Here is a 13,118-nt window from a genome sequence, read left to right as displayed (position 1 = left end):
CTAGTGATTAACTTAAATTTTCCAATGCATTTGTTTCTTTTAGATCTGCCTTCTAGGTAGGGAGACCTCTAGGCAAGGTTTGAAACATGCTCATTCATCTGTTTTCTTAAATAAGATCAGGTACGGTAGGAGCCCTGACCGGGTTCAGTTCTTGGATGCTGCCTGTGCTTTTCGTGGGGCGGTAGGGGTAGGGATGGAGGTGGAGGGCACGCTCTGGTTCCTATCCATCTGTGGAAGGCTGGAGGTGCATCTGATCCTGCTGGAATCTGGGCCAAGTGGTACACAGTGTATGTTTCAGCTTCAGTCCCCCCAGAGCGCAGCCAACCATGTCCATGCAAACTCAGAGCTTAGGGTGCCCTGTACTTACATGTGTCCCGTCTCTCACGGCCGACCTGGACGGTGGCAGCGTACCCGGCTATTATTTCCTGCACCTCGGCGCACCGCTCATAATATAACTTGATTTGTTCCGCCAGTTCCTTCTCAACGAAGGGATTAAGAATCTGCAGGAAGGCAAGAGATGGCATGAACTACAAGTCATCAAATGCCCACAGCTAATACTGAGTCAGGTGTGTTCAGCGGACTGAGGTCTCTCGTGGGTGGACGTCACCAGCAATCATCTCACTTGGATTTGCATACCAATGCCACTAGGATCAATTCAAGGCCACGCCACTCTCATCTCATCGGCAAAGCTTCTGGCACATCAGTGTGACCTGAAGGCCTGGTCCTTTTCCAGTCTTCCTCAGGGATGCTAATTTTCCCCAAGCTGTGCCTGCCACCTGAGGTCCTCCTGCCACTTCCTTCTGCTCAGCAGCACCCTCAGTCCACGAGAGCCAACGCAGGACCACTGCTCCAAAGCACAGCCCCCGACAGCCCAAAGGGTGGCCAGATACACATGTGCATCTCAGTGAGCCCAAACACGGGGGAATTAAGTCAAGTCATGTGACTTTTTTTTTTTTTTAAAGACAAACAGGTCTAAATCCCAAAGAGCAAGCCCCTCAGCACCGGGGGGCTTCATCTTAACTCCGCATGTTTACACATACATGTTGTCATGAAACAGGCTCCCAGGTCATGTTTACACATACATGTTGTCATGAAACAGGCTCCCAGGTCATGTTTACACATACATGTTGTCATGAAACAGGCTCCCAGGTCGTGAGCAGTAGTGATTTCTTTTGCTTTTACATAGAAGGATTCAAAACTTTAGAACATATTAGAGAAGGAGGATTTTTTTTTCTTTTTGGTTTTTTGAGACAGGGTTTCTCTGTAGCCCTGGCTGTTCTAGAACTCGGGTCTTCCTTGCCTCCACTTCCTTCAGCAAATCCTACGGGTGTGTGCCATCTCAACCAGCAGGAGGAGGTATTCTTAGTAACACTTTTATTTCAGTTTCATGTGTGAATACACTGATTATGTGTGTGTGTGTTGTTCGTGATAGTAAACAGGCTATCTTCAAACACTTTTTAAAAGCTGGGCCTGTTGACACACATCTGTAATCACATCTACTCAACAGACTGAGGCCAGAGGATCAAAAGTTCAAAGCCCGCCTGGATTCCGGAGCGAATTCAAGGCTAACCTGGACCACTTACTGAAAAGTTGTCTCAAAAAGAACTTTTTTTAAAAAATATTTTTTAAGAAAGGAAAGAGTCTAAATCTGGAGAGGAAGCTCAGGGGTCAAGTGTTTATCTAGAAAGCATAAAGCCCAGTGTTCGATCCCTGGGATCAAAGAATATTTTTATTTTGTTTTTGTGAGACAGGGACTCCTGCATCCCAGGCTGGCATCGAACTTGATCTTGAGCCCTTGACGTTTTTTTCCCCCACCTGCTGACTCCTGGCATTACAGGCACACACCACTACGTGCCACAACAGTGAAGTGTTTGAAACTCATCCTAAGACATCGTGCTTGCCCAGGCTCTGGCACTAAGCAGCCACTCTAAAGTGTTTACTGAACAAGTGAACCCATGGCTTTTCCTTTCCTTGACATCTCAAAGATAGGGAATCAGGAGTCCTGTCTTCTCCTGTTGTGCCTCTGCCTGGACCCCATAGGGTCAAGGGAATGAGGGGACGGTCCCCTCTCAGATATCTGGTAGGGTTTCCCATCTCCCCAGGAGGGCTGAGAAGACACTGTTAGGAAGCTACATGGTAGGGAGTCCTGTATCCTCTCGAAGGATTGGAGATGACTGGGGTAACCCTCTCTGGGAGTGATGGGATGTGTGATAAAGGTTTAGCCAATTCAGCTCGGGACCCAAAGTCCTCTTCAGTCTCAGGCCTGCTGCGGTCTGCCTACCCGAGAACGGGCTGAAGCCGGGCTTCTGCCGAGAAGGAGAAAGACTGGCGGACTGGCACCAGGGCTTTAATTTGCTGGAGTATCGCCTCCTCCGATACTTTAAATAATAGCGTAGAAAAGACGCTTTACCAAATAACTAAGATTCTCTCCTTTCATTAGCTTAATCACTGGATAGGCAACAGCCTGATAAAAATCTACTCTATAATTAAGCTAGTAGTTATTAAAACAGAGGAAGTAAATGGCTTCCATTTTATGAGTACTAAATGAGCCGCACGGTAACAGAAATCTATTATTGGACCGGCTCAGGGGAAGCCTCGATATTAATTATGTTTGGTGGCTGAGCCCAGGCATGGTTCAGTCCGCTTGGGTAAATCTTTTGTTTACAGTGTTTCCTGCCTCCCGTGGCCCACTGTCCCACACGCTCCCAGCAAACTGCTCCATCCCCCAGGCTCACCTGTGCAGGGTGTAGGCTGCGGAGGCGATAGTATTTCACGGGTCCAAAGAACCCTTCGATGCCTGCCACGTACCTGCTCCCTCCAATAATGAAGTATCCAGCCGTGTCGTTATAATAGACATCTTCATGGAAACTAGAGAGGAGCACAAAGGATGGGACCCGGTTATTTAGAGAGAGGCTCGGCGGAAATACTGAGAACTGTTCTTCAATTTTTTGTTCGAAAAGGCAAATTTCTTACGGAGTAAACAGAAAGCAGATTAAGGAGAAACTTAAACTGCAGATTACTTGACAAGGATGAGAAGTAAAAGTCAGTGATGAGGAGGCCTCCATAGCAAGGTCAAAGGTCATGACCAGAGACAAGAGCCCAACGACAGGGGTGTGCTGAATGTCCACACTTCCGGGAAGGGCGTGATGCACCAGGGAGGAGACAGGGACAAGCGGGTAGTGTGTATAAAGTGCATGAAGGTGATCTCGCCATGTTCTTCATAGTCAAGACTGGAGAAGCCCAGGTGTGCACCAGCGAGGGATAGCCAGTCAGCAAGCCTCAGACATGACTTTATTTGCTATGTAAACTGAAAAGGGGTCAAAAACCTGGAGACCCAAATTATGTTGCTAAGTTTAAAAATGAAGATGTGCTGGGGAAGGGAGCTGGGTGGTATGTACACAGAGCCCTGGGTTCGAGCCCCGGCACCACATAAACCAGGAAGAGCAGTACAAATCTGTAAGGCATGAAGGTAGGAAACTCAGGGTCATCCTCAGCTACACTGTGAGTTCAAGACCAGTCTGAGCCACGTGAGACGGGGTGGGAGGAGTAGGGAGGTAGGGAGGGAGAGAGGGAGTGAAAGAGAGAGGTTTCTATTTGTGTAGAGAAAGTGGATTTTTTTTTTCGCATCTGCAAGGCTTGGCTCCATCTTTCTACTCCTTTCTCTTCTTCAGTTTTGACTTCTCAAACATGTGCATTTATTACCCATTTAAAACCCAAACTAGACCTGGGTGACGGTGTGACCAGAGCATATGTGAACAGCAGGGTACTCGAGGCAAGGATCAAGTGAGAAGCCAGGCAAAGAGGAGAGAGCCACAGGCAGAGAGTGCAGATGGAAAGCCAGGAAGAGGGCACAAAATGACAGGCAGGCTGCCAGAAGCCAGGGAGCCAGGAAGCTCCTGACAGGTGGGTGAGGGAAGCCAGGCAGCCGGGGGTTATTCCAGGACAGAGACGGACTGACTGCCCCTTACCAAGACCCTGGTCTCTAGTTCTCCAGCAGGGTGTTCCTAGCCAGGGAGGAGGTGGGGAGTGTAGGGAATAGGCTTGTGTTGGTGGCAGCCAACACAAAGGGCTTCCACTCCGGGGACTTGTCTTTTCATAATCTCAGTCTTGATGGACTAGGGAAGATGAAGTGTTCTCTCTCTCTCTCTCTCTCTCTCTCTCTCTCTCTCTCTCTCTCTCTCTCTCCCTCCAGGAGAGATCACAAAGTTAGTAACTCCAAGAGATGAACAGGCTCTATTCTTCAGGACCTTGGAAAGACTGGAATGCTCTAACAACTCTCGCGGGAGTACTTGGTGCTGAATGGATGAGAAGCTTTGTTAATGAACCCGCTTGCTAGAGGTCCTGTTCCCTGCGACTCTATTGGCCGAGGCTTACAACACACTGGGTGCACCCTAGTAGAGGCTCTCTGGAGCCCTCAACACCACCCCTTTCTTTTAAACACGGACATAACAATGCCTATTTATATGGTTGTTGTGAGGGTTGAATGGATACAGGTTGAATAGCCAAACGCTTCAAACCAAAAGTACTGTAGATTTCAGAGGGCTTGGGTATTCCAGGGCATGCATAGATGCAACTGGCTGAACATCCTGAATCAGAAAATCTAAAACTCCCCAAATGCTCTGCAATCAGAAATGTCTTGAACATCTAAAATGCTCTAAAAATCTGATGTGACACTCAGAAACTGTCAGATTATGAACAGTGAGGTTTGAGATTTTTGGATACTCAACAGCTAATACATAACGTGTTTAGTACAGCGGTGGGCACGTGGTTTACACCATAGCTGTTAGCTACAGGTGTGACGGTTCATCTCACAGCTGGACTTCCGCTTCCACCATCTGAGGCCCAGGCTTACACCAAGATGTGTTCATTTCTCAAACAAAATACTGCCAACTATATGTTCATTGTAATCCTGGCATTTATTTCAATAAGCACTCTACTAAAACAGAACTGGGGAACTGGCAGCTCCTTCTATTATAGACCACGTTAACCTGGGTCTGTCATCCCAGCTACTCAGGGAGATGAGTCAGAAGGATCAAAAGTTCAAGGCTGTCTTGGGTAGCATAGGGAGACTCTGTCTGGAAGCAAAACCAAAGCGGCTCAGTGGTAGAGTGTGGGCACACACACACACACACACACACACACACACACACTCATTACTACTTTGAGTAGACTCAATAAAGACAAGTTAGCCATGGCATTACGATAAATAACTATGAAAGACTGACAAGATAAACTGAAGAAATCTTGAAGGGCTTTGAGCCTCAAACTGTTTCGCAAGTGTCTTCTCTTTTCCTATTTGGGAAAGGAAAGAAGAAATTGTGTGTAGTTTCTGCAAAACAAACAAACTAAAAAATGTAGCAAAATCCAATTTTCAGAACAAAAGAAAGGCAGGCCCTGTCTAGAAAGTTTAGTGCAGACTTACACAGCAATCCCTAACCACCCAGGAGGTGCAGCCCAAGGACCCAACAGATGACTGAAACCTTATATGGCTCCAAACCCTGCCTATGCCGCTTTTCTGGCCCTGCAGCTCTACACCTACGACAAGCTTTAGTTATAAACTCCACACAGGAAAGGATGAACAGCAAAGATAACCAGAGCAATCCGGGCAGCATACTATCATAAGCTTATGCAAATGTGGTCCCCTTTCGGTGCTGTGTTCCTCCTTCTCTTGAGAGTGAGAGGATACTTTGTAGAAGCTCCTAACAGCTCCCCTGGGGCTTCTCAAGCCCCAGCCCCAGCCACTCTTGTGCTTGGGGGAGTTCGTGATAACTGAAGTCCAAGAGAAGTAGCAGGCAGGTAGCGCCCACCACATGGTTACATAGTAAAGGACAAGGCACAGTAGCGGAGATTTCATCCTGCCACTCCTGACAATAAGTACTTTAAAATGTACACAGTGTTTACTTGCGGAATGTTCCACTTCATAGTATTGCACCTCTGCAGCCTGTGCCTAAGTAAAACCATGGAAAGTGAACCCCTGGATAAGAGGAACTACTGTATATTTTTAAATTAGCATAACATGCTTCAACTGTTCTATTTTTTCACCTAATAACAAATTACTTGATCTCTATGTCATTGCCCAATAATATTTAAATTGTCATCACGATCAACCATTAGGAGCTGTGTCCAGCCTGATCTCCATCTGCATCTCGACATCATGTTTCCACATTTTTCCCCCTCTGAGGTGCTCAGCGTTTGCACAAGATTGCCAGAGAACCCTTGTGCTGTGCACGGCTTGATGGTCATCAATTTCGCTGACACGGGAGCTGAGCTGGACTCTTCCAAAGCTCGGACTAGTCTCTTAGGAAAGCCACAGACACTCTGGCAAACGATCTTCCTCTTATCTGGACATAGAGGGCCCGCGTTTATTACCAGGGAGCACCAGAGCCCAGAAGATTCACAGACATTGTTAGACAGGCCGCCGCTCAGAATTAGGAAACAGCCAGACTTGCAGTTTCTTTGAGAGGAGACTTAAGGACCCCTCACCTCTGACCATAGTTTTTATCTGGTGTCAATTTCTCAGGACCTGATATAAGTTCTCACTCTCTAAAGACAATTTATTCGTTTCTTCCTAGCATTTCTGATAGCCTGAAACTTTAAATCTATTTGTGAATTTATTGTTCAGTATCACTTTCCTTTATTGATTTTTTTTTTAGTTTCCTGGAAATAGGGACTTCACTCCCTCTGTTTGCCTTCTCCCCCACCCCTGAATCAAGCCTGTGTCAGGCATGTGAAATTTGCTCAATAAGTATGGGATGGATAGATGGATGGATAGATGGATGGATGGATGGATAGATGGATGGATGGATGGGATGCATGGACAGATGGATGTAACCTGAAAGCATTCCTGTTACTGAGTATCATTCATAGCCTCTTACTTGTACCAAGCACTGTGTTGCTGAACACTCAATTTCTGTTTCTCTGACACTACCCCCACTATGTAGACATAGCCAACACTGTGCTTACACTCCAAGAGCAGAGAGGAGATCTAGGAGGATGTCTTTACAATACTTGCATCACTTGTAGAACTCTGGTTGAGATTCTATACACCTGCTCACAGGAACCCAGGAGAGGGTTGCATACCTTGCAGTCTTGGATTTACCCCAGTTCTTCTACTGGCAGGGTGTGTTGGGGGTGCGTTTTCTGAAGGAGCCCCAGATCCTTTTGGGCTTCTCTATCCCTTGAATCAGTCACAGAAGTCACTTCCATAAAGAAAACCTGCTTGTGCCGGGTGCTCGCTGCCAATTCTGGCACACCTTAAGACGTCTGCTTTATCCTCAGCTTCATTCTCTAGGCTTCGATGTAGCTATCAAATTACTCTTGACCTTTCCTCAGCTAAGTGATGATAGATCCTTAGTGTTTCAGAAAAAACCCTAATCCTTTAATCCATCCATTAAAAAAAAAAGAGAGAATTGTTCTAAACTCCCGGAGCCTACTAGAAACCAGTTGGATTTACACGTGGACAGGAATGGTTGAGGAAAAGAGTGTAGCTTCTAGCCCTGTCTCACCCTCCCTCTGCTCTGGTTTCCTCAGCGGCCATTTTCTGAGGGGCTCTGGGTATCTCGCTAAAATGGGGTTTCCCAGATACCTAACCAAGACTGTTTGCGGCTGACATCATAGAACCCACTATTGTGTGTGGATCTAGGAACAAATTAAGAAACAGAAAAGCACGAGGCAAGGGACCCAGCTCTCAGCTGCTTTAAGGCACGTGGCGATGGTTCTGGGGGATGAAAAAGCGGGGCCGATATCAATAACTGCACACATTTCAAGTCGAGATTATGAACATAAATATGAAGACTGTCTACTTTTATGCTCCACACTATGCCAAAGTTTCCAGCTGCTCACAATGAGCAACATTAATACTTAGATTTATTTTCTTTAGAATCCTTCGTAAAAGATAATTTTCAAAGAAAATAAATCACAAAGTGCTACAAAGGAAGAATTTACGGTGAGATTTGGAAAAAAGATTGACTACTTTCCCTTGCTTAGTACATGTACATATATATGTTTGTGTATATATATGTATACACACACACACACACACACACACACACACACACACACACATATATGCAGAAGAAATTGGTGCCTTGTAAAATTAAAAAGTACAAAGTCCAGCTTGGGCCAGTGACGGCTCAGTGGGTTCAGCACTTGCCATCAAACCTGACAACTTGAGTTTGATTTCAGGAACCTACATAATGGAAAGGGAGAACCAACTCCTTCAGGTTATCCTTTGACTTCTACATGCACATGGTGGCTGGCCTAAACAGGTCCAACATGACTGACTTCCACATATATGCCATAGCATCTGTACACATGCAAGTGTGTGCATACACATACGGGGTAGGAGATAAACGTGAAAAACAAGAACAAACTAAAGACGACAGCAACACAGTCTGGCTTGGGAAAGGTATAGAGAATAACCTCACACTTGAAGGCTATAGCATGAAGGCTACAACATGAAGTAGCCCTAGAGTGGTCTACTTGTGAATGAAAACCACACTTACCTCATGGTCTGATTATGGTAGCTTTTCAAGTCCCATCCTAGGCTGGCAGTGACCACTATCTACGTTGGGAGAGAGAATAAAAGCATCAGGTAGGTCCGTACAGCCCACGCTACAACTACATACGGTCCTTGGTATCAATTACTCATGAAATGTACTTGTCATTCTCCTGATTAATTTCTACAAAAATAAAGTTAACAGTTTACCAGCCCTGTGTATATTTTAAGACTTAATAAATTTAGCTTTCCCAAAGTGACTGGATGGTGTGTCTAAAAATATTTACAATGCAATTTCTGCCAGTGGATTTTGGATGCTTCCAGACTTCAAGCCAGAGGTTGATTGGATGTGTCTGTGCTTCTAAATTCATAAAGAAGATGGGGAAGTACATCTGGCAGTACAAGTCGGTTTTGAAGTTTTACTGATTTTACCAGGACCATAGAGGAGACAAGACAGGGGACTGTATGTTCTACACAGCTTGCTGGTCCCTCCTCCCTTCCCCTAAGTAACAACAGTCATCACCCTCAGTTTGGCGAGGACAATATTCTTCTCATGATGTTATGTGTTGTCTCAAGCAGGTTCTTCTTAGATATAGGGATTCTGTGTGAATCCCTAGACTAATGGGGATACTTCTACTCTGGCACTCCACAAGAAGTATTTAGCAAATGTGTCCTGACCTTGCTAGAGTCTCACTGACAGGACTCAGAGGTCACCCTATGTCTACAGAAGACAAACGTAAACCACTAGAAGTCAACCCAACCAGTCATGGGGCATGTGAGAGGAGAAAACGACTCAACCAGTTGTCTCTCTTAGCAACCATTTATTTTTAGGTGAGTGATTCACTTGGCCAAAGCAGTGAGTGTGATAATCCCATCAGGGGTCTGGGCCAATATCCATGAAGGAGTCTAGAGGGGGCAGAAAGACAAGTCTGAAAGCATCTGAAATCCACTGGCAAAAGAGCATCCACCCCCCCCCCACACACACACGCACGCACGTGCACACAGTACTGTTTTTCTTTCCACCTTTCTGCTCTTTCTGCTCCTCTGTGGCTCACCACATACACACCACACCATGTGGCTCATCTCTCACGCTAAGGGACTATACCCTTAGGGTAGTCAACACTATCTATGATTCTCTACTTTCTTGCAAGCGGAAGTCCAAATCCAAGGTTCTGCACATTCTTGCCCCAAAGAAACAACTTTTCTTCCATTCGTTTTCTATATCCCTCAAGTTCATATATTGGAAATTTGATTCCCAAATGTACGTGTTGATGCTATGTGGAGGTGAAAACTCTAGGATTCATATTACAGGAATCCATAAGGATAGGATCCCTTGATGGGATTAGCAGCGAACTAGCAAGAGAGGGCACAAAAGGCAGTTGCACGGTTAAGGGTGGATCCACCACGCCTGATGAGCCGAGTTTTATTCCACACGGTGGAGAGAGAGACTTGACTCCCATGAGTTGTCCCCCAACCTCCATATATGTCCTTTGCCATGTAAACACCAGCACTCATATACACATATCATACCTACACATGAAAATAAACATATATGTATGTAGATGTAGTAAATAAATTAAGAAGCAGTGAAAGAAAGAAAGATCTGAGTCGGAATATTCCCTCTGGCTACCATCTAGTGCTGCCCATGCCATGTTGTGATGCAGCAAGAGGGCTCTCACTAGATGCCAGCAATAGCTTTCAAAACTCTGGGGAAATGAACTTCTTTGTCTCCAGAGAGTCTGTAGCAATAGACTAACCCTAGTCAACTTGGCTGGTCTGTGGACTTCCCAAGCATGTGCAGAAACCCCCCCTCCTTTCTTCTCCATTTAAATTCTACCCAAACATAAAAATCTTGTACACGAATGCTTCCCCGAGCATCCCAGCATGGAACGCTGTCTTCCTTCTAGAAATCAATATGAATCATTTGGCAATTAAGCTTGCCTTATGACTTCTCTTCACGTGCTTAATGTTACTTCCATAAATAGTCTATAAGTAACTGGAGCCGGTGCCTTACACACATACAGCAGGTGCAGGATAAGACCTATGAATCTGCTCTGATTTGATGCCTGTCTTGGTGACATTCCATGTGCCTCACATATATGGGCATGGGCGTCATGGACCTCAGCTCTGTTACTGAACATCTTTTAAGGAAAAACAAATGTAACACATGAAAATTCCCAGCTAGAATCTTACTCAGTCCTCTCAGGAAGGCAGCAAGAACTAACCTGATTAATTTTTTTTTCCTCCTCAGAAAGCAGAACTGTGGGGACCGTAAGCACCGGAGAGGACCATGCATTATCTAATGCACGAGACAAACAAAACGTCTCCTCCAGTTTTGTTCCAGGAAAATCACAAATCAATAAGAAAAGCTGATGAGAAAATAAAGTAACCAGAAAAAAGCCAGCATGCCAGCATCGCATCGATGGAGAAATGGAATTGTCTTCAATTACAACAACAGATTTCCCACAATCCATAAAAATCTCTGTTATGGGAGGCTTGAAACAGTTATGAGCAATGCTTTATGTACAAAATAGATAGAGACCCTCCATCCCACCACAATCATCACTTATATGCGTTGGTTATTATGAGTGTGTTTAGTGCCAAACATAAGCAATTGTTACAATTGCCAAAAGCAGTCAAATCATTTTTTTAGCTGAACTAGCCAATAAATTCCCTACCAAAAAAAAGTTGTAGATCGAATAAGGCCATGTAAACATGGCGGATGTGGTTTTGACACTTACCTGCACGAACCTTATCTCCCTAGGGGAGAAGGAAGGACTGGAGAACTCAGATAATTCTGGCTATGGAACTGGCTATATTATTTACTCTTTCACCACAGAGTGGAGAGAAGCACTTTAAAAGTTAATTAAATGGGATGAGACTCTTATGATTTAAACTTCCATCTATAAAGTTCGATTTAGCAAGTGTGTAATTGCAAAGGGCTCATCGTTGGCCAAACTTCCTCTCAGGCTTTGTGGCTCTCTGGGTTCACAGCAATGTTTAGCTCAGGAGAGAAGCTCCCAGCTCTCTAGGCAGAGTGAATGCAGAGGTACCTGGCCTCCATTGAAAGAGATATCCAGTCGGAGCCACTCCTTCAGAGGCAGAGTGAATTTTGTTTTTACAGCCAGGTCTTCTCCTTTGACAAGATGCATTTGAATATGCAAAGCGCCTGCAAAAAAGAAAAAATATATATATAAAAGGTCGTGACATTGGCAAGGAGCCCCTCATGGTATGTGGAGAAGCAAAGCTTTTTCAATAATTTGTCTAAGAAGTTATAAGAATAAAAAAGGAAATAAAAATTCCCCTTTCCCTCCTTTAAACAAAAGCCAAGCCAAGTCAGGGGCAGTGTGGTACACACCTGAAATCCCAGCACCAGAGGCTGAAGCAGGAGGATGGAGAGTTAGGATTAAGGCCAGTCTGCCTTATACAGTGAATCCCCACCTTCCCACATAGGGAGATTTTGTGGAAGGGAGGGAGGGAGGGAGGGAGGGAGGGAGGGAGGGAGGGAAGGAAGGAAGGAAGGAGAGAGGGAGCAGAAAAAAGCAAAACAAAACCAGCAACACCCAAAAATGTATTCATACATGCATTTCTTTGTAAATAAGGTATTTATTTTGAGTCCCTAAGGGGAGAAAAAGACTTAATTTGAAGCTCGTGGTTGGTTCCCTATGGTCTTATCTGCATAGACCACACCCCATTTCTATTTTCAACTTCTATTTCTAAATGAAAAGAAAACAAAGACACCTCTGTCTAACAACCTGAACCCAAGACTCATCTAGATCTTGTCAATTTATTTTCCCAACTTTACACAGTGCTCGTAATTCCATGATCATTTTTAGTAAGATTACTTGACCAAGTCTACCCCAAATAATCAGTTTGGGTTTGTGTTTGTTTCGTGTGTGTGTGTGTGTGTGTGTGTGTGTGTGTGTGTAAGGGACATGTTTTTCTTTCCTCATTCCTATTTTATTGGCTCACACATCTACGCAGCATTATTACAATGCCCATACAATCATCACTGGCCGCTTGCAGAATACTGTACATTTTAGCCTCATAGAGCTTCGACGTTGACAGTATCTTCCTTATCCCAGACAGATGCTTCTGCTAGGAGAAAGACGATAACAAAACGACAAGACCATTTCGAGGCTCTGTTTATACTCACCCTCTTCCGTAAGAAACACAGAAGGTGTGCCGTACATCTCATTAGAATCAACAAAGTACAGAATTCCACAGAGACTGGCCTCGCAATAACGGAGTAAATAAAGCCACAGCGAAACAGTAACCCTAAAGAAGGGGGGCGGAAGGAAATTCTGCAGATTGATATCATCCAAGCACAGGTAATTACAGCTAACAATGACCAAGTAAATTGCTTTCTTTCTAACGAAGGGGTGGATTTGCCTTAGTGTTCATCATGGGAGATCGGCTTGCAAAGCCTGAGATTTTGAGACAAAGGAGGTAGTTATAGTAACTGCAAAGGCTGGAGTTAAGCTCCTTTGTACAAAACGCGCTGACATTCTACCTTGCACCAAAACTGTTCCAGGGCTTTCCGAGATGCTCACGTGCCAGCAATTTGAATTCTTGATTGAGGCTGATAAAGCGAGACAGTGAATAAAAATACGGATTTTAA

The 13,118-nt window shown here is 44.8% G+C and overlaps 1 protein-coding gene across 1 annotated transcript in view; it reads right to left on the bottom strand.

Annotated features, from left to right (window-relative positions):
• Nucleotides 1-13,118, bottom strand: part of Sel1l3 (SEL1L family member 3) — a 112,024-nt gene that overhangs the window by 71,104 nt on the left and 27,802 nt on the right. Inside the window, exons 4-8 of the mRNA XM_087909038.1 lie at nt 12,654-12,775; nt 11,551-11,666; nt 8,505-8,563; nt 2,736-2,868; nt 368-500 (exon numbers count right to left, since the gene is read on the bottom strand). Of these exons, the coding sequence (XP_087765164.1) occupies nt 368-500; nt 2,736-2,868; nt 8,505-8,563; nt 11,551-11,666; nt 12,654-12,775 (563 nt within the window). The remainder of the gene's footprint in view (nt 1-367; nt 501-2,735; nt 2,869-8,504; nt 8,564-11,550; nt 11,667-12,653; nt 12,776-13,118) is intronic.

The sequence above is a fragment of the Myodes glareolus genome, chromosome 8 (assembly GCF_982192425.1).
Source record: "Myodes glareolus chromosome 8, mMyoGla1.1, whole genome shotgun sequence".
Lineage (NCBI taxonomy): Eukaryota > Metazoa > Chordata > Mammalia > Rodentia > Cricetidae > Myodes > Myodes glareolus.
This window is presented reverse-complemented; position numbering and strand designations above follow the sequence as displayed.